Source organism: Cyprinodon tularosa, unplaced genomic scaffold (genome assembly GCF_016077235.1).
Source record: "Cyprinodon tularosa strain WSP-4 unplaced genomic scaffold, ASM1607723v1 ctg226, whole genome shotgun sequence".
NCBI lineage: Eukaryota > Metazoa > Chordata > Actinopteri > Cyprinodontiformes > Cyprinodontidae > Cyprinodon > Cyprinodon tularosa.
The window spans coordinates 713484-735739 of record NW_024038844.1 but is presented as its reverse complement, the minus strand read 5'-3'; the positions used below and the strand labels follow the sequence as shown (position 1 = coordinate 735739).

Here is a 22256-nt window from a genome sequence, read left to right as displayed (position 1 = left end):
CTGAATCCAATTATCTGGATTAATCAGGATTAAGAAATGATTGCCAACTTACTTGGTTATCTCATTGTTAACCACAGTAATGGTACACACACTTTAAAAGATACCATTTGCTAAAAGATTAACTGACCTACAGCAGCAACTAAGACAAAGTACAAAATTATAGAAATTTCCCATTCATAATTTTTCATATACAATTACATTTATATGTGTTACTAATCGACCGTTACAGATTGTTTAAAGACTGATGCTGATTATTTCATCCTTAGAAACCAATGTGGAACAATTAAAATGCTTATGAGGGACAGATGTTGCTTTTTCAGCTGTAGTTTTTTGTAACTCACTTTTACCGTGTTGCTTTACATCACTCAACCCCTCTTATCAAATAAAAAACCACAAAAGGCAATCAAAGAGTCACCTTTGACTGCCTTGCCCAGTTATAAGCTGTTCTGTAGTCTTTAAGAGCATCATGTGCAGATTGGTCATGATGTGGGACACTGGTACAGCTCTGCTTTCTTCCCATGTAGAAAAAGCGCCTGTGAATATTTTTCAATTATAAGTTTATTTTGTTTTACTTGACCTAGACATGGTGGAACAGAAGTAAAAAAATGCAGGACTGTCCCACACTAACTGGGACATCTGGTTGATATATGCTGAGCTGAAGGATTGCATGATCATGGAGCTGGAAGCATTGCATGACTTGAACCTGAAATCTCTGTAGAGAACCAGGATACACCGATTCACCAGCTATTTTATTACAGTGTTTTCTATATATTTTTTTTATATTCGATTCTGATGATCGCTGCGGTCTCATTTAGAAAATATGAAAGATAAGTTTTAAAACTATCCTGAAAAGCAGCAGCATGTTTATCTAAAGCTGACAGTTCTGTAACCAGCAGATATTTTTATTTTCATTTAGTATGTAGACTCACTGTATCCACTCAAGTATTCTTGGCTACAGGTCGTCGGTGTGTCTGTGTGATGCTGTAGTCAAATCCCAGATAAACATAATATAAAATAAGATCCCATTAAAATAATTAGTCCAGTTTTATCCCTGATTAGAGCACAATAACTGCATTTATTGTACTATTTTTATCATTCATCTTGTTTGTAAAGACTTTGATGTTCATATCTGTATTCAAATAGAAGAATCAAAAACGCAACTCTACTTTTAAAGGTATTGTGGAGGATTTTCTCTGAATTTTTTAAAAGACCCGCCCTCTCCACTTGATGCGCATTCGAGAGCGTGCACAAGCCCATTTCTCGTCGTGCACGCTCTGTTTTAAAGTTACTGTTCTCATAGCTCATACAAGCTTACTGTGTCCGCATGTCCACCCTAAACCCCAAATCCCTCAATCACTATGTAGAGCGGGGACTATATAGTGGACTTTATAGAGAACTCTGCTAACGACCCGTTCAGACAGATGGTCACTGCTTTTTGCTCCCCGTTGGTCACATAACTCCTCCTCCACCGTGTGGTGCCTGCGCCATCTCTGTTATTAGTCACCGCTGTCTGGTAGCGACAGCGGGCTGCTGTGACGGCAAATCCCATAATGCTTTGTGAGGAGAGCTCTTCGCGCAAAGCATTATGGGATATTTCTGCCTCTTCTGAGGCCTTTCTTCTCATGCACTTTATAAACACCTTTTCTCTTACAACCCTTGGTCATTTTTTAAGAACCGCATTGAGAAAGGTGAGCTTCAGTGACTGGCTGAACCCGTAGCTCACCACAGATATACGCCTGAAAGTGCGCATGCTCAGAAAAAGATAGCTAACTGGACGAGCACGTAGGATGGCCTTACATAAACATATCACCAGGATGATTGACAAATAGGAGGACCACTTATTTAGATGATCCACCTGGAAATAAAAGATTGTCCTCTATACCTTTAAATGTGGGAATGTGACATTTATTGCTATATCCCCTGAAGTATTCTTGGCCCCAGATCGTTGGTGGGTCTAAATGATGTTGCAGTCAAATCCCAGAAAAAAGGAACAAGGAATGACATAAGATAGTATAAGATAAGCTGCTTTTAAATCCCATTAATATAATTAGTGCAGTTTTATCCGTAAATAGAGCACAATAACTGCATTTCATCTTATTTTTTTTATCATCCATCTGGCTTTTAAAGACTTTGATGTTAATTTCTGTATTGAAATAGAGAATGGATTAACTTCATGATAAATACTTACCGTATTTTCACGACCATAAGATGCACCGTACTAAAAGGTGCAGTCTCAGTTATGTGTCCCATTTCTGTATTTAACACACACATAAGGCGCACCGGACTATAGGGCGCGTTTTTTATATACAGGTACATGTCCTCTACTACGTTTAAATTAGGGCTGCAACTAACGATTATTTTAAAAATCGATGAATCGGACGATTATTTTTTCGATTAATCGATGAATCGGACAAAAAATATTTTTTATATTAACCTCTTTATTCCAAAATAAACATTTTAGACAGAACAAACAAGCACACAAGTACAGGTTGCTCATTAACTGTACTGGTGCGATATGAAAAATAAATGTTTGTGTTAAAACTACGCAAACTTACATGAGAAATGTAGCTGTACATCCACAAAATATAGGGTACTTTGTTTCATAAAGCGCAAAAAAAGACATTTTTGTTTTTAAAGCCCCTAAGGGGTTCAAACAATAGGCCCCCCCATTTCAACAAATGAGTTTTTTTAGACTAGAAGAGTTCTGCCTTTTAAGACAGGAAAGTACAGCAGTTAAAGTTGCTACTTGAGAAAATACTGAACCATAGAGATAAAAATAGCCATGTGATTCAAATTATAAATTGTATTTGGAATAAAAATGAGAGAACTAGGGGTGCTAAAAAACGCATCCTCCAAAGACTCCAATTTACATGGGAATGTTGCAGATAATTAATTTACATATTACTGATTTTGCTGGATTTTATTCTGCTTTACTTCCATAAATTGCAGGATCTTCTTTACTTTATCTTTGCCAGAAGATTTAAACTTTAAAAGCCTTGCCCTCATTATTTGCAAGTTAATTTATTTATAAAGTAAATGTAAACGCTGCTTAAGCTAATTCAAATGAAATTAAAAGTAAAATAAGTAGCCAACCGTATCACTGTCTGTAACCTACTAACAAGGTAAGGAAAGCATCAGGTGAGCTACCTGAGAAACTAACGTAACGTTTCCCCACTTTAAAACCAAACAAACATGGTGGTTCCGTGCCATGTTAATTTCTTTTGAAAAAAGTTGCATGTTATCACTTTTTTCGCTTTACAAAGCGCAGGCTATTTTAATTATTGTGATCAATTTGCGCCGTCAATCCCGGTGCATGCGCGCTTCATTTGCAGTCTGGACGCTGAGGCTCTGACTGCAGCGCTGAGAGGGACTCCTGCGGGAAAACGCGGTTTGGGGTGGGGGAGGCGCCCCACGGCAGAGTAGGAACGATACATGCTTTCACGTAAGAGTCTCTAAAAGCCGCCAGTGACACCGAAAAAAGTCGCCAGATTTGTCGCTAGTCGCTTTTTTGAAAAATAGTCGCTGGAGGGGTCTGAAAAGTCGCTGAGTTGGCAACACTGCACCTGCGGCGCTGACTCGCTCTGCCATATTTTTTTTTCTTCCTCTTTCAGTCAAGAGGCAGTGATGACGGCGCGGCGGATGACGCAATAATCGCGCGACACAACTAATCGATGATGAAATTCGTTGCCAACGCTTTTAAAAGTCGATTTTTATCGATTTTATCGATTCGTTGTTGCAGCCCTAGTTTAAATACCTCTACTGCGTATTTAAAAATAAAGCGGGAGCAAAACTGAGTATGACTGTGCTTTATTCATGTATTTATTACAAAGTATTAATCAAACCTGGCAGCTGGCCATGAGACAGACACATCGCAGATGACACAGCGCTGTGATTACTCCTAAATTAACTTAAAATCCTGAAACCTGCCGACGGAATATGTTCGCTTTTATTACCGGTATCCTGGTGCCTGCAGTTTAAATTATTTAGATGAAAAACACCTACCAGCCGCCGCGGTGAACCCGGAGGCTACCCGGCCCAGAGGCTGCTGTTGAAGGGATTTCTACTGTCGGTGTACCGCTGGTATGTGGGGGTCTGAGCGCCTCCGACAGAAATAGATAATCTGGATGAACTGACTGCAATTATTAAGTTTTCAGGTGGACTTTCTCACTTAAAAACATATTAAAACTACTTTATTCCCACTGATCACAGCAAATATAGTTGCAAGATTTAGATTATTTAGATGAAAAAACACCTGCCAGCCACCGCGGTGAAGAGGAGGAGACCCGGCCCAGAGGCTGCTGTTGAATTAAGTTTTCAGGTAGAAAAATAGAGCGGGAGCAAATCTGAGTCTGATTGTGCTTTATTCAAGTATTTATTACAAAGTATTAATCAAACCCATCGAAGTCATCATCCTCTGTTTCTGAATTAAACAGCTGCGCTAAATCAGACATGCCAATTTCCCCTTCTTCGCTGTCAGTCACTTTCCGTGCCGCGCGGCTCCTCAGAAATAATGCCGGCTTTTGCGAAAGCTTGAACAACAGTGCCAGCAGACGCGTAAGTCCAAGCATCTACAATCCATCCGCAAACGGTGGCGTAACTTGCCCAGCGCTGCCTTCCACTTATCCTGAAACGGTGGTCTCCGTCGGTCATCCATCGCTCCCACGCCGCTCGCAGCCTTACTTTGAACGGCCGCTTCACACCGATGTCGAGCGGTGGAAGTTCCTTTGTCAGACCTCCCGGGATAACGGCGAGCACAGCGTTTATTTGTTTCACCATGTTTTTCACATCACCTGTGAGATGGGCACGCATGGAGTCACAGATTAACAGAGATGGTGATGCGTGGAAAAAACCACCTGGTCTCCTCACATACACCTGCCTCAGCCACTCTTTCATCATCTCCTCATCCATCCAGCCCTTTTCATTTGCGCGTCAGATACTTAAACGCTCCCGACGCGCTGCGCCTGCTGCTAAAAACGCGCTGCGGGACCTTTTGCTGCGCCTATACGCGCGTCAACCATTGACTTTGCATGTAAACTCGCTGTTTCTGCTGCACCTGCTGGGTCCGGTTCACCCCGATGTCAAGCGGTTGAATAACAGCAAGCACAGCATTCATTTGTTTCACCATGTTTTTCACATCAGCTGTGAGATGGGCACGCATGGAGTCACAGATTAACAGCGATGGTGATGAGTGGAAAAAAACCACCTGGTCTCTTTACATTCACCTCCCTCAGGCACTCTTTTATTATCTCCTCAATGAGGTGGTCTCAAAAGTCGCAGTTACAACACAGATAGGGCGCACCGCACCAAAGGGCGCACCGCACATTTTGAGGGAAAAAAAAGACGTTTATGTGCGCCTTATAGTCGTGAAAATACGGTATGTCAATAAAGACTATTACGATGATGATACATGTTGAATTAAATGCCCATTTCTACTATTTAGCCATGTTTGTATAACTGCAGACTGGTTTTGCCGAGTCTCTCATCAAAATAAATTTTCTTTAGATGTATTCTATTTGGAAATATTTTAGGTTAGATTTCCGATGTGTTGTTTTGCCTTCTTTACCCCTCAAGTACTGATGGTCAATATTTCATCATCTTTGACACTGAGGAACTGTTTTTAGAAGCAATACGCCTGACTTTTCTATTACCTGAAAGGAGAATTCCGGTTTTTAACACTTTTAGCCCATTTTCTGTAGTGTCCAGGATGAAATCGAATGATCGACACCAAAATTTTGACAATTGGTCCTGTCTCTGCTTTTTGGCTCATGCAGAATCCCCCCTGGCTGCTTCAGAATGGCTTCCATTGTGCATGTCCGATAATGTCCTTAAAACAACCTTAAACGTTCTTTTTTTAAAATATGCTACTCACCGGGTCGTCAGCGCTGTTCAATGACGTTCCAAAAAAAGTTTCGTAAAGAAAAAACGTTCCTGTAGTGTTTTATTTAGCATTTTGTAAATCCTGTTGGAATAGTCAATATCCCTCCGCCACCGGAAACGGAAATGGGGCCTGTTTACACTTAGTTGTAGTCTTTTCGCAAGGCCCAAGTGTTTATGCTTCACTCTGTGTACTCCGACGTCGAGGTGCTAACGTCTCTGTTAAACACTTTAAAAACTCTGAAAATGGAATACGAAAGGTGGATTCTTGAGGAGGACATATTGGACTTTGAGTTTGACGGTAGAGGATACCGTCGCCAACTAGTGGTCTGGAGTGTGCAACGCTTCAGATTCGAACGGGAAGCGGAAGTTTATAAGCGGTTGTGATGTATCGGAAAAAATAGTTCTGGGATTTACAAAATGCTAAATAAAACAAGACAGGAACGGTTTTTCTTCACAAAACTTTTTTTGGAACGTCATTGAACAGCGCTGACGACCCGGTGAGTAGCATATTTGAAAAAAAGAACGTTTAAGGTTGTTTTAAGGACATTATCGGACATGCACAATGGAAGCCATTCTGAAGCAGCCAGGGGGTGATTCTGCATGAGCCAAAAAGCAGAGACAGGACCAATTGTCAAAATTTTGGTGTCGATCATTCGATTTCATCCTGGAAACTACAGAAAATGGGCTAAAAGTGTTAAAAACCGGAATTCTCCTTGAATTTGCAGACGCAGTGATAGATTTTTGACCCGGCAAGTTATCCTAAAGTCAGAGTTGTTTTTGTCTCTACATTTGTGATGTTTCTGAGGTTGAAGATCAGAAATGAAAGAATTATGTTGTTTTTTTTAGTATTTTGTTTTGCTGCTTAAATTTAATTTCATAATTACATCAACATATTTTTTTCTTTTTTTGCTACAGTGTCTCTTTTACACATATCTTGACCCATAAACTGTGCTACACAATAGATAACTGTTTGTCTCTTATATCTACAGGGTCCTGATCTGCACTCACTCCAACAGCGCTGCTGACCTTTACATTAAAGACTATCTTCATCCTTATGTCGAAGCAGGCAATGATCACGCCAGACCTCTCAGGTAATGTGACATTACTCTTTGTTTTTTTTATTAGCATGCAAGAGGGTATGCATGCATTTATTAGCTTGCAATAATGCAACTGTTTTTTTTATGAATTATGAATGCACAGGTGAATATCTGTATTTAGCTGCCCCTGATAACTAGTTACCTTGGCCATATTTATGTATTGGACGGGTCTTCTCATTAAATTGACTGGGAAGGAATATTATACTGTGACAGAAGCAATCATATTTTTAAAATCATGTGTACACCACAGCAGTATAATCACACGATCACATGAAAATCGTCTGATTTCTTAGGACTTAAAAGAATCGTTCATAAAACATGTTTTCTTTCCCTTCCGATGTGAGCGGAGACATAATCTTTACATAATTGTGAAGCATGGTGTTACTAGTAGTTTAAAACAAAGACAAATGGATATAGAGTTAAAATTTGAACAATTATTGTTGCGTTATGTCAGTGTTTAGTGTTGCTAACGTAATTGGAAGAGCAGCTGACTGCATTTTAAACACGTAATGGATGCAGCATGACTATATTGTGCTTAGATTGTCTGGAAAAAGATCCGACTTTAGTTCTATTGACCGGTCATTCAAAGTTGCTGTAAACTTTAATAAGCTTTAAAAGAACACATTTTAGATCAGGTCCAGGGTGGAAAAGGAGTCTTTAATCTTTTCTATTTGATGTCAACACCCACTGAAGTTATTTCCACTGTGGCCTCTGTACCCGACTTTTATTGCCACAGTTGATCAGTGTGGCACTTCATCAATCTATTTGATCTAAATTATAGTTATTGAAAAGCCCGAAGTCAAAGTGATGCAACAGTGTGGCTAACTCTATTAGATACCTGTTTTATTTTCAGCCCAAAGCAGAGACTAGTAGATATTTACTGGCCTTTGGGATGTAAACACAAGATCTCTTCTGTTCTGTGAACCAACCTAAGGCAACAACACCACACCATTTCTTACCCTCCATTGGTGACTGGTAAAAACAAACAATCAAAAAAAAAAAAATCCCAACAACAGGGATTTTTAAGAGAGACCTAAGAAATGCCTGAACTTTAACAAGATACAGTGTTTATTTGCTTGATAAAGTATTTTTATTGATTCTATTAAAGTTTAAGTTAAGAATTTGCTTAATATTGACCTCCCAGAAACCAATCCTACAGTGTTTGTAACTGTGAACTCTGTACCACAAGCACAACAAAACGTCCAATATAAAATAAAAAAGTTATGTTTTTATTCATTGTATCTCTTGAGTTGTTGATTTAGCTATTTAGCTTCATCTTTCCGCCTTCTTTCGTCCTCCCAGGGTATACTTCAGGAACCGCTGGGTGAAGACCGTCCACCCGGTGGTCCAGCAGTACTGTCTCATCTCCAGCACACAGGTCACTTTCCAGATGCCCACAAGGGAGGACATCCTCAGGCACCGTGTTGTTGTGGTCACCCTCAGCACTTCCCAGTACCTCTGCCAGCTGGATTTGGACCCTGGTGGGTACCCTTTTGATAAAGGTTCAGTTGTTTGTTTAATGCTCTAGTGGGGAAAAAAGTATTCCCCCTAGTTAAATAAATGGAGACTGATGGATTTCACACAGTCGGCACTTTATTTTCATCTTTGTAAAGAGAGAACAATTCATCATACAGCCCTTATGGCACAGTATTCAGCCCCGTTCTGCCTGGGCACAGTCGTTCCCCCTTACTTGCAACAATGGAAAGTAGTCAGAGTCAAAACAAATTACAGACACTTGGGTTAACAGTAACATGTTATGAATAAACCCTGAGAAAGAATATGGCTTGTTCTGGGAAGAAGCTATGTTTGATCTACAGACATCCTCACGTTGGAGAATTGTGTGGCTTTGCAGGTGAAACGGACTGAGTGAAAACTTTTATTGTGAGTAAATAGCATAAATTAAAATATGAAATAAGAGAAATTCAATTTTCCAACCACAATGCAAAAGTCCATCAGCCTCCAAAAACACTAAATCATCTGGTATAGTTAGGTCGACCAGGGGAGCTGAAAACAACCTGAAAGAAACCCACATCAGTAGGGTTCAAATATTCTTCAGGTTTAGATCTTGTGTTGTGTTTTCTACTCTGCATTAAAGGTCATCATATTTTCCTGTACATATTGTTCTCTACATATGGAATAGTAGATTTTGTCAATATGTCTTTTTACATATTCATTTTTTATTCACTAGTCCTTTATTATTGCCTATTATTGTCACTCTGACAGTTAGCTATGGGAGGAGAGCTCTGTTAAGATTGGGGTTGAAATTCTTTTAAGTTGAGCCAAATTCATGGAAAACAAACCGATTTGTCGGCACAGGCTAATAACTGGCACTAATGTGTCGAGGAAGGGGGCTTCTTCTCTTGCTTGGGTACACCATCTGCTTGTTTCTAATGTATTGCACATCATTAGCCCTCCTCCCCATGTTGCTTCTCTCCTGCTCTACTGGCGTTTGATGGTGATGAAAATCAACAGGAAACGAGGCAGTAAAGGGACAGCAGGTCTTCTAAGTAACAATAACAGATCTCCTAACGCAAACAGACTTCTCCTTTTTCTTCTTTCTTATCTTCATGGCTTAGAGGATAATGTATGCTAAGATTATTGCAGTTATATATAATATGAATTCTATCTACTATATGAAATACATGCATTTTAAACAACATTTAAGTTTTTTGAAATTTGGGCCTCGGCTTAAGTAAACACGCAAATGAAAATTGGCATCATAACTTAAAGTGTGATTCACTTACTTTCATTTTGTTAGTTTTTAATCCATCATCCTAGGTTTTAGATTCCTGGCCTATAGATTATGCCTCATATTTAATGCATATGGTCCATTTGAACAGGCCAGGTACATCATTACCATGTATTTTATTTGCCATACAACCTCCCACTACATGTTAAACTAAAGCAGTATTTTCCAATTCAGTTCAGGCCAAAATTTGTTTTGCATAATTGCTTTTCAATATGATATGCAGCTCCAATTTCAATCCGCAATTTTTATTGCGTGTTCCATCTTTGTCTCTGCATCCCCAGTCAAATAAAAGCACGATAATGAACAAACACCAGAACTCTGTTTATGCTCTGTTCAGCTTAAACAGCTTAATTTCTGGTTTGAGCCTAAAGTGGAGTTCTCATTTGCTAGGATTGGAAGATCGATATTTGCTCAAACAGAAACAGATAAAGACTGATTGCTTGGTGAAGTTCGACCCTAAGTTTTGTGTCTTTTAGCCAAAAGCTGATAATAACCGTTATTTTCATAAATGTTACTTCACAATATCCTGTATTCCCTTGTACCACTTTAAAAGAACAGAAAAATTATATTTTCTTACCTGAACTATAGAAAAAACTATAAAAACTATAGAACTATTTTTTTTCCTGGATTATAAGAAGTCAACTTGCAAATAATTAGTTATTTTTAGGCTTTCTTAGTTTGCTGAACTAAAAATCTATTTGGTTACATTTAACCATCCAAAAAAAAGGCTTAAACCTTTTTTTTATGTCATAGAAGTCCAGAGTAATTATTCTGTTTCATCTAAAGTTCAACTTGATCTTTAAAAACCATCAAAGTGGTCAGTGCCAAGTGAGGGGCAAGGCTAATAGTGGGGATGTGTGTTGGAGGTTTATATATGTTTATATATCTACAACACTATAACTATAGTTGTATGTGTCGTGAATTGGCACCATATAAATCAACCTAATTGAATTATAGTTTGAGCTTCACCTTGTTTAAATTCTATAACAAATCTATTGGACATGTTTGATTTAAATTTTTACCGTATTTTCACGACCATAAGGCGCACCGTACTAAAAGGCGCAGTCTCAGTTATTGTGCCATTTCTGTATTTAACACACACATAAGGCGCACCAGACTATAGGGCGCGTTTTTTATATACAGGTACATGTCCTCTACTACCTTTAAATAGCTCTACTGCATATTTAAAAATACAGCGGGGGCAAAACTGAGTATGACTGTGCTTTATTCATGTATTTATTACAAAGTATTAATCAAACCTGGCAGCTGGCCATGAGACAGACACATCGCAGATGACACAGCGCTGTGATTACTCCTAAATTAACTTAAAATCCTGAAACCTGCCGACGGAATATGTTCGCTTTTATTACCGGTATCCTGGTGCCTGCAGTTTAAATTATTTAGATGAAAAACACCTGCCAGCCACTGCGTTAACCCGGAGGCTGCCCAGCCTAGAGGTTGCTGATGAAGGGATTTCTACTGTCGGTGCACCGCTGGTATGTGGGGGTCTGAGCGCCTCCGACAGAAATAGATAATCTGGATGAACTGACTGCAATTATTAAGTTTTCAGGTGGACTTTCTCACTTAAAAACATATTAAAACTACTTTATTCCCACTGATCACAGCAAATATAGCTGCAAGATTTAGATTATTTAGATGAAAAAACACCTGCCAGCCACCGCGGTGAAGAGGAGGAGACCCGGCCCAGAGGCTGCTGTTGAATTAAGTTTTCAGGTAGAAAAATAGAGCGGGAGCAAAACTGAGTATGATTGTGCTTTATTCGTGTATTTATTACAAAGTATTAATCAAACCCATCAAAGTCATCATCCTCTGTTTCTGAATTAAACAGCTGCGCTAAATCAGACATGCCAATTTCCCCTATTTCGCTGTCAGAGTCACTTTCCGTGCAGCGCAGCTCCTCAGAAATAATGCCGGCTTTTGCAAAAGCTGGAACAACAGAGCCAGCAGACACGTTAGTCCAAGCATCTACAATCCATCCGCAAACGGTGGCGTAACTTGCCCGGCGCTGCCTTCCACTTATCCTGAAACTGTCGTCTCTGTCGGTCATCCATCGCTCCCACGCCGCTCGCAGCCTTACTTTGAACGGCCGCTTCACTCCGATGTCGAGCGGTTGAAGTTCCTTTGTCAGACCCCCGGGATAACGGCGAGCACAGCGTTCATTTGATTCACCTTTTTTTCACATCGGCTGTGAGATGGGCACGCAGCGATGGTGATGCGTGGAAAAAACCACCTAGTCTCCTCACATACACCTGCCTCAGCCACGCTTTCATCATCTCCTCATCCATCCAGCCTTTTTCATTTAATATCATATGTCATCAGAGCGCTGTGTCTGTCTCACTGTCAGCTCCCAGATCAGCTTCTCTGATTGGTTGATGCGGCGCGTCCAGCAGCAAAACTTAAATTTTTCCATCTCGAGCTGCAGCAGCGCGTTGGCGGTGCGTCAGATGCTTAAACGCTCCCGACGCAGCGCCTGCTGCTCAAAACGCGCTGCGGGACCTTTTGCTGCACCTATACGCGCGTCAACCATTGACTTTGCATGTAAACTCGCTGCTTCTGCTGCACCTGCTGGGTCCGGTTCACACCAATGTCGAGTGGTTGAACAGCGAGCACAGCGTTAATTTGTTTCCCCATGTTTTTCACATCAGCTGTGAGATGGGCACGCATGGAGTTACATATTAACAGCAATGGTGATGAGTGGAAAAAAAACACCTGGTCCCTTACATTCAGCCACTCTTTCATCATCTCCTCAATGAGGTGGTCTCAAAAGTAGCAGTTACAACACACATAGGGCGCACCGCACCATAGGGCGCACCGCACATTTTGAGGGAAAAAAAGACGTTTAAGAGCGCCTTATAGTCGTGAAAATACGGTAATCAGTTAATTTTCTCCTGGTAAATTTGCCTTGTCCCTTACAGGTTTAAAATTTCCGAAATTTTTTAATTTAGTTTTTTAATTGAGATTCTGGTAGCTACTTTAGCCCTAAACTAGCAAGCAGAATCCTCAGATCTTTATTTACAGAACCGACTTTACTCCTGTCCCACAGGATTCTCCAATATCCAACTTGTTATGAAGGGATTGAGATTTAATTCCAAATATTTACCTTCATGTACATATTCCACTGTGCAGCGATTTTTCACCATGGAGAATCTGCCTGCTTTTCCTTTTAAATAATTTAGGTTCTCTCTGTAACAATCTTTTGAACATGCTATGCAATGTTCAAGTCTTCTTAACATTTTTGCCCATGGAGCATCATTTAGATCCAAATAAAAGTCAATAAGTTTACCATATAGTATCCATAATTTATAGACTTCCTTAACTATCATGGATGCTCCAATCAGTTTGTTTTGATTATCTAAACAAGCACAGAAATCCCAGCCTTAAGAACTGAGGATTAGTTAATTTATTCAGCTTTAAAACAGTTAGACACCATTTGGCAGTTTATTTCAAATGAGCTGTAATTTTTTGTTACTCCTGAAAGCCTGTCTTTGTTTCATGTCTCCTCCCATTTCTTATTGAGGTATATACCACTAAAATCTGCATATATGATACAGCTCTCACATATGACATGATGTGTGAAAGGTAACTGACACCATTATTTTCTCAGTTATGTTGATTTTTAGACTTTAATTGTTACAGAAGAAATGTTTTTTTTTTGAAGGATTTTACTAAATACTCAGCAATAAATTTTCCATCCAAGTTTTGTTTTTATAGCTTTTTAAAAGGTTTAATTTGCCCATTTTTTTAACATCGCACTTCTGTCTGCTTCTTTGAGCAAACATATTTGTAACAGAACATTATCTGTGCTCTCTGTCCTTATTAGTTTAGTATTTTTATTGCACTTAATATATAACTCCTGTATTTCTTTACTACTCTTTGACTATGTTGAAGTTTAGTTTAGTCTTAATCCAGTCCTTATCAGCACTAAGGATGCAAGTTATCGATTAACAGATTATTATTATTAAGCTGAAAGACATTATCAATATACGAAGGATTAGTTTATAATCAGCCATTTTCTCTTGTATCAAGAGAATGTTTTCATAGCAGGAAAGGCTAAATATTTGTTGCGTCTTAAATACAAACTATATATATTGTGTTACATAAATTTGGCTCCATGAAGTGCATCAACTCATGAAGCTTTCCCAAACAACCATGCTTGTTGCCATTTTTTTTTCTTCCATATTTTTTGAAATGTTTTACAAAAGTCTCTCCACTTTTCTATCATCACATCCTTGCTTTCTAAACCCAGTGGGAAAGTTCTGCTGCCTCTCAATGCAGCACAGCTAAATGGGTGCTATTCAGATGAGGAGTTTAGTCCAGTGCTATAAACAAACAATTAAACGGATTAATCGTTAACTAATTTAGTAATCGATTAATCGTTGACTGGAGGGTAGACACTCTAGAACATGCCTTTAGCTGGCAGAGCAACCCATAGAGCAGTAATTATACCAAAAATGTAAAAACAAATATATAAACAGTTTGCATTTAAGATAAATGTCAATATGCTCTATCCAGAACTCCTGAATTGAAAAAGTTTCACCTTATTTTAATTTAGTAAAAAGTCTTCTTTAAAGAACACTTTGCAATCGATTATTCTATTAATCAAAAAAATAATCGTTAGTTGCAGCCCTAAAAGATTGTAAACAATCCTGGTTATAAGGAGACCTGGTACAGGACACATTCATACACATTTCCTAACAGTTACAACTTTTACAATAACCTCTCTGGTTCATGTTTATATTTATCAGATGTGACACTCTGGGGTTTCATTGCTCAGGGATAAATATTCAAGGTTATCATTGCTCTAATCAAGAAAAGTAATTCTCTCATCTGGTATTAAGCTGGGTATTAAAGTCTGAAGGGATAACCACAACACATCAAATTACAGCTATACGACTTTAGACCTGTAAAATAATTTATGGAAAAGCTGCTTTTACATAAATTATTTTACAGTTGTTTGGCATCATTCAGACCTTCACCAAAGCGAAATCTCTACTTTATTGTTAAAAAAAGTTCAGTTAGTGGAGAATTTGTTGGAGGGAGATTGCAACTAAAGGCAGCTATCACTTCATTATTGATTGTTCTTTTTCCATCTAATTTGGAGCACAGCTCTGATTCACCTCTGATTATTAACTCCCCACCACCACACAGACATTTTGGTATAATTTTCCCTCAAAATGCAGACACTATTATTAGCTCAGTAACGTATAATGGCAATAAAATTGTGATTTGGACCTCAGACTTTGAAATTCATTCTACTATATTTGCTGTTGGCCATCTCTAAGGTGAAACATGAAGCGCTGGGTTCCCTCTTCCCTACCGCTCTGCCAACGTGTTTTTCATAAAGACCATATTTTTCTCTTCCTGTCTCCCAGCTAATCTCTGCCTCCTTGCCTGGGGAAACATTCTCAACTTTAATGGCTCCTGTACATCATTTGTGAGCTTTATTAGGCTGCTTGTCGTTTCTGTGTATTGAGGTGAAACGTAGGCATGATACTGTGGGGGTTCTGGTTCAATACAGTTTATATCAGGAGTTAGAAACGTTGTCGGGACTTAGCAATAACAGTATAGCTTTTCTGCATTAGGAGTCTGATTCTATGGCGAGTAGGGTTGGGAATTGAAAAGATTTTCACGATTCCGATTCCCTTTTCGATTCTATGAAACGATTCGATTCTTTATCGATTCTTTTTTCGATTCCAATTTGGGGGAAAAAGGAGAACAAACAGTTTGATTATCAGAATCAACTTTGTTTACTTAACTATTGCACAATCTTACAAAATCAACAATATCAAGATGTCCACAGGAAATGTGAAACTGGAGTAACATCTGTGTTTAAATGAAAAATGAATACAAGAACAAACTTAATAACAAACAATGTCTAATAACAAATGATGGGATTAAAACCTATTTTAAATAACAAAAAGTACTAATTATAAAACAGTAGTAGGGAAAATTAACAGTTCTTTTGCAGAAAGATGAGCATATCTGCTTTTTCTGGAAGGATATGGGATCTTTCAGGGCTTAAGGTGTCTCCAGCCGTGGAGAACACCCTCTCAGATGGGATGGAGGAAGCCTGCACACAGAGGTAGTTTTCAGCCAGTCCAGATAGCAAGGGCAGCGTATCTTGCTTGTTCCACCACCACAGTGTGGCGCTATCCCTGCAGGGGATGGAGGGCAAGCTTTTACAGAGCTGGATTTCCTGATCTACCCTCTGGGCTAAGGAAAGACGGGGCTTTGATTCACAAAGTGACCGCAGCTCGTTGTCTTCCTCCTCGAATAGTTCTTCCAACTTGCGTAACTTGCGTAAGTTGCGTATATTGCGTAACGTACGTAAAAAACGTGACGTAAGTCGTGCTCCCCAGAGCCGACGCGCTAGGCTCTGTTGCTGCGGGAATCGAAAAAAGAATCGTTCAGCGAGCTGCCAAACGATGCCATGGAATCGAAAAATACGGAACCGGTTCTTAACAGGAACCGGTTTTCGATTCCCATCCCTAATGGCGAGAAAACGAAAGTTACGTATGTAACTACGGTTCTATGAATCCCGGATGACCGCCAGAGGGCGGTGCTGAAAGCACTGAATGTTCCCTTCGGGCATGCGCAGTTCGAGTAATTATACCAACAGAGTCACACCTGTGACACCGGATGACCACTCAGAAGCTATATAGCCTGGTGTCATCCCTTGCTCTGCTCCTACAGAATCTTCTCGCAAAAGCAAGGATTCTGAGTGACAGAGAAGCTCTGGCGGTCATCCGGGATTCATAGAACCGTAGTTACATACGTAACTTTCGTTCTATTTCATCCCTACTGACCGCCAGAGGGCGGTGCTGAAAGCACTGAATGACTAATGCCAACGATGTCACAAGGAATCCTGAGCACATACCTCACAGAGGAGGCCCAGCAGAACCTTGTAAAAGGACCTGACCCAGGGGATGAGGGGCAGCCACATTGACACTGTAGAACCTGGTGAAGGTGGTTGGGGAAGCCCATGAAGCAGCAGCACATATAGCTTCCAGCGGAACCCCTCTCAAAGCAGCCCAGGAAGCGGTGACGCTCCTGGTGGAATGTGCTCTCACACCGACTGGCAGGGAGCAGTGACCTGCAGCGTAGGCGTGGCAGATGACACTCACAATCCAATGGGACAGACGCTGTTTAGAAAGAGGACAGCCTAACCTTGGACCCCCATAGCATAGGAAAAGCTGGTCCGAGCGTCTCAGATTGGCGGTGGCTGCAATGTATGCCTCCAACGCTCTTACTGGGCACAACAACTCAGACTCATTCTCAGTTGTACCAGATTGAGGCTGAAACCGAGCCAGCCGCAATGGCTGGTTACGGTGAAAAGGAGACAACACCTTAGGCACAAACGCAGTATTAGGCCACAGGGTAACACCAGAGCCATCTGGATTCCACCTGATACACCTAGGGCTGACAGAAAGAGCATGCAGCTCGCTGACCCTCTTAGCTGAGACGATAGCCATCAGGAAAGCAGTCTTGCAGGAAAGCCACTTGAGTTCTGCTTGTGCCAAAGGCTCGAATGGAGGGTGGCACAGAGCTGTGAGAACCAACGGCAGATCCCAATCTGGGGCTCGTGGGGCTGGCTGCTGGCACAACCTACGAGCACCACGCAGAAAAAGTGAAACCAGTTCATGGCGCCCCACTGTACGGTTGTCAACAGTTCGGGGAAGACATGAAATTGCTGCAACATACACTTTAAGGGTCGAAGGAGAGCGGCCCTTATCAAGGAGAGACTGGAGGAACTCCAAAATAGTGGGCACCGAGCAGGAAAGTGGGTTCTCGTTGTGGGCAGAGCACCACTGAGAAAAGAGGCGCCATCTGTTAGCATACTGCAGCCAAGTGGAGGAAGCCCTAGCACTCAATACGGTGTGTCTCACGGTGTCTGAACACCCAGTCAGCCTCCCAGGGGCCATGCCCACAGCTGGAGACGTTGAGGGTTGGGGTGCCATATCTGTCCCCCCAACTGAGACAGCAGATCCCTCCTTGCTGGAAGACGCCACGGAGTACCGTGATACAGACTCCAAAGCAGCGGGAACCACGGCCGCGCTGGCCAGAAAGGAGCTACCAGCAACACTCTGTGGCCCTGCTCGAGAACCCTCCGTAGAGTCGGCCAAATCAGTGAGAGGGGTGGAAAGGCATACAGGAGAACCTGCGGCCATGGATGAGCCAGTGCATCCTGGCCCAGTGCGCCCGCCATCCCGGTTAGGGAATACCATAGGGGGCAATGGGTCGACTCCTCTGTGGCGAACAGATCTACCTCTGCCTGCCCAAAGAGGTTCCAGATTATGCGCACTACGTCGCGGTGAAGAGACCACTCTCCCGGAGCAGGTGCCTGGCGGGATAGAGAGTCCGCAACCTGGTTCTGCCGTCCTGGCAGATACGCTGCGCGCAGGGTACACAGACGGGGAAACGCCCATTCCAGGAGATCCCTCGACACCTTCAAGAGTCGTGCTGACCTGGTGCCACCTTGGTGGTTTATATGATAAACAACAGAGGTGTTGTCTGTCCGAATCAGCACGTGCCTTCCCTCTAGGTGGGGCAGAAGGCACCTGAGGGCCATGTGCACAGCCCGCAGCTCCAGGACATTTATGTGTTTGGTGCGCTCCCTTGGGTCCCAGAGACCCCGAACAGCTCTGTGTTGCCACACGGCACCCCACCCCATGAGGCTGGCATCCGTGGTGACCACCTCCCTTCGACACACTACTAGCCCCATTGGAACACCACTGGACAAAAGGGTCCCGTCTGCCAAGGAGCTAGGGCATGGAGGCAGCTCCTGGTCACCATTAGCCTGCGATGCCTGTGCAGCCTGGCGTCTAGGCGAAAGCTGTTGAGCCATCGCTGCAAAGGATGCAGAAGGAGCAGCCCTAAGGGCACGACACGAGTGACTGATGTCAGTTTGCCCAGCATTCGCAGGAAGATGATGTAGGGAAACTCCCTGCCCAGTCTGAATCGACGGACAAGCTGGAGTATGTCGTCCACCCTGTGAACAGATGGACGGGCGATCATGGTAGCAGAGTCCAGATGCATCCCAAGAAAGGTGGTTGTCTGAGATGGAACAAGACAACTCTTTGCCAAGTTGACTTTGAGGCCTAACAGTGACACATGAAGTAGAAGCTGGGACGTATCCCGAGAGGCAGCTACCTGAGAGGGAGCACAAAGAAGCCAATCGTCCAGGTATGGCAGAATCCTGACTCCGGAGGCCTGTAGAGGAGAGAGGGCTGCTTTCACGCATCGAGTAAACACCCTCAGGGAAAGGGAGAGCCCGAATGGGAGCACCCGGAATTGCCAATGGCGCCCCCGATAGGCGAACCTGAGAAAACGGCGGTGTTCTGCCGCAATAGGCACGTGAAAGTAGGCGTCTGTCAGATCTACTGATGTAAACCAATCTCCCGCCACAATGGTCTGAAGGACCTCTGTTATGGTGAGCATGTGGAAGGGAAGGACCTTCAGGTACCGATTCAGTCCCCTTAGATCTAAAATGGGGCGAAAACCGCCGGTCTTCTTGGCCACAAGGAAGTATGTGGAGTAGTAGCCTCTGGGTTGCCGCAGAGGATCTACAGACTCGATTGCCCCCTTGCCCAGGAGGGCGGAAAGCTCCTGGTCTAGTGCCTGAGATTTCACCGGGTTTGTGATGACAGTCATCTTGACCCGGTGTGAGAGGGGGGGGCGCCGTCGGAACTGGAGCCTGTAGCCATTGGTTAAGGTGGCAACCACCCATGGGTCTACGGCATGAGCAGCCCAGAAATTCATGAGCAGCCCAGAAATACTCCCCTGGTACAACCGGGACACCCTTGAGGGTCCTACGGCATGCTTCAGTCAGAGGAGACTGTGCCAACCAGACCTGTCTACGAGCTTGGACAAGGAAAGACATGACCCGTCCAAGCTCTCTGGTCATCAGCGCGAAGGCCTGCAGCGCTGCGTCACTATAACCAATCGCCGCACTTGCACCACCAGTGTCCTGAACAGATGCAGACAGGGCAAACATGAGGTGCGCCAGGGAATTGCCAAGGCGGCCAGCACGCGCTCCTGCATTGTACGCCTTACAGAGGAGGTCATCTGTAACCCGACATTGAGTCCGCTGGCACCGGACATCAGAACGCAGGGCTTCATCTGGTGACACAATCAGTGAAGCAACAGCTGGTTCAATTGCTGGCATACGGTCCAGGCCGGCCTTCACTGACTCATGCATGGCAGCTAATACACGACCATCCGAGGAGAGACGCGACAGCGCTCTCGGTTCCCGCCAACAGGCGTGTAACTCCTTCAGGTACTCCTCTGATGGAGGTACAGAAAAAGGAGTAGGAGCCCTTCCACGTCTGAAAAAAGCACTGCCAGAGCTGGATGCCTCTCCTCGTGGGAGTTCCAGCTGCAGCTGCTTCAGGGCCATAGACATGACCTCCCGCATGGAACCGTCACCGGCCTCTCCAACCGCACTCTGAGATGAAAATGAACCAGCCTCAGAGGCTTGAGAGGACCCTGCCTCCTCCTCATCTCTAAAATGAGAAGCGGAAGCAGCCAGAGAGATAACGTCATCCTCTACAACCAGCTCGGGCATTGGTGGGGAAGAGAGCCCAACCACTGGGAGCGAGGGATCAGATTGCCGTGTCTGCAACAAGGACTTCATCTCTGCCAGCTCTGCTGACAACTGCTCCACCCTTGTGGACAGGCCCTGGTCAGGTTTGGCCCGCTTCCTCCGGGGGAGGGGCACAGATGCTGTGGTCCCACCACGGCGCTTAGAACGCTTGGGGGGAACCACCTGCCCAGAGGGCGGAAGGTCCGAGCCCTCCTGGGGGCACAACTGGGCCAACCGGGCCACCCTCACTGCATGGGGCATAAAGCTGCAATTCATACAGGGGTTCTCAGACAGCGCCTCCAAAAGGTGCTCATGTCCAAGGCAGGTAGGGCACAGGTCGTGGCCATCCTCTGCCTGCAGGGCAGCCCCACAATCTATGCAGCTGTGAGAGCCATCCATGTCGAAGGCCGACAAGGCTTAAAGAACAGAAAGTCGAAAATCGGGAGAGGGGGCGCAAACGCAGCCGTCACCAATTACAGCAGAAAAACGAAAGAGGCTGCGAGCACAAGGCAGCCGATACTGGGAGAGGGGGCGAGAACCGCTACCGTCACCAGGTATAAAACCAATAAACCAAAAAAGCTAACAACGTTAGCTGTATGGAAACTTAAGTTGGGAGTAGGAGCGAACAACGCTGCCGTCACCAATTATAGCGGATAAAACGAGAGGCTGCGGACACAAGGCAGCCGATACTGGGAGAGGGGGCGAGAACCGCTACCGTCACCAGGTATAAAACCAATAAACCAAAAAAGCTAACAACGTTAGCTGTATGGACAACTTAAGTTGGGAGTAGGAGCGAACAACGCTGCCGTCACCAATTAAGAGAGCAGACCAACGAAAAGGCTGCAAAAAAGGTTGATATTGGGAGAGGGGGCGAAAACGCTGCCGTCACCATTTATAACTAAGCAGACCGATGAAGAAGGCTGCAAACAAACCAAAAAAGGCTAACAACGTTAGCCGTCTCCAACTTCGGCAAACGAAGTAGACCACACTTGGTTGGGAGAGGAAAAAAGGATGCAAAAGTAGGGAATATACTGGGAGAGGGGGCGAAAACCGCTGCCGTCACCAGGTATAACACCAACAAACTAAAGAAGCCAACTACGTTAGCCGTATATAACTTCGGCAGTGAAGTTATTCACACTGGGAGTAGGGGCGAAAACGCTGCCGTCACCAGTTCGAAACAAAACAGCACGAAGCTGTAGGTAAAAAGCTAAAGTCGTGAGCCGGGAGAGGGGGCGCGGACGCTACCATCACCAGCAAACAACTCACTTACCTTCCGTAATCCTCAGAATCGACCCGTTGCAGCCCTGGGAGGGCGGAGAATAACCGCAACTCCGGTCAAGATACAGGGGCTTCAGACAACGGGGAAGTTAGCAAACCGCATGCGAGAAGGAAAAAAGGAGCAGAGCAAAGGATGACACCAGGCTATATAGCTTCTGAGTGGTCATCCGGTGTCACAGGTGTGACTCTGTTGGTATAATTACTCGAACTGCGCATGCCCGAAGGGAACATTCAGGGCTTTCATCACCGCCCTCTGGCGGTCAGTAGGGATGAAATAGAACTAAAGATAACACAGAGACCTTTAGGAGGATGATTATAAGATGATTATCATAATATCTAACACTTTTAAGATGTGTTGCAGACTCCAAAGATTATCACAGTTCCTTTGATCCACTTCTAAGCAGAAACACATATGTTTATATTTTCTGAGATAGACTAAGTGGCAGACCCTGAAATGCATTTCCCAGGTAAAGAGCTGTTTTATGAAACTTTATAGTTTGTTTAAAAGTGCTTTTGCATCGATTTGTCCAAAATGTTGTATTAAAGACTAATAGTGGTCAGATAGCTCCTCATGTCTTTTTATATTTGTAGTGATTCTTTATCTTACTGACAACCCAGAAGTGTATTAAAATATTTCTAGCTCTCAAATTTC

General features: G+C 43.1%; 1 protein-coding gene across 2 annotated transcripts in view; it reads left to right on the top strand.

Moving 5' to 3' along the window:
* The window catches only part of helz (helicase with zinc finger), a 99443-nt gene that overhangs the window by 46677 nt on the left and 30510 nt on the right, over positions 1-22256 (top strand). For both annotated transcript variants that reach the window (XM_038286480.1, XM_038286479.1), the window contains exons 17-18: positions 6867-6968; positions 8277-8455. In XM_038286480.1, the coding sequence (XP_038142408.1) occupies positions 6867-6968; positions 8277-8455 (281 nt within the window). The remainder of the gene's footprint in view (positions 1-6866; positions 6969-8276; positions 8456-22256) is intronic.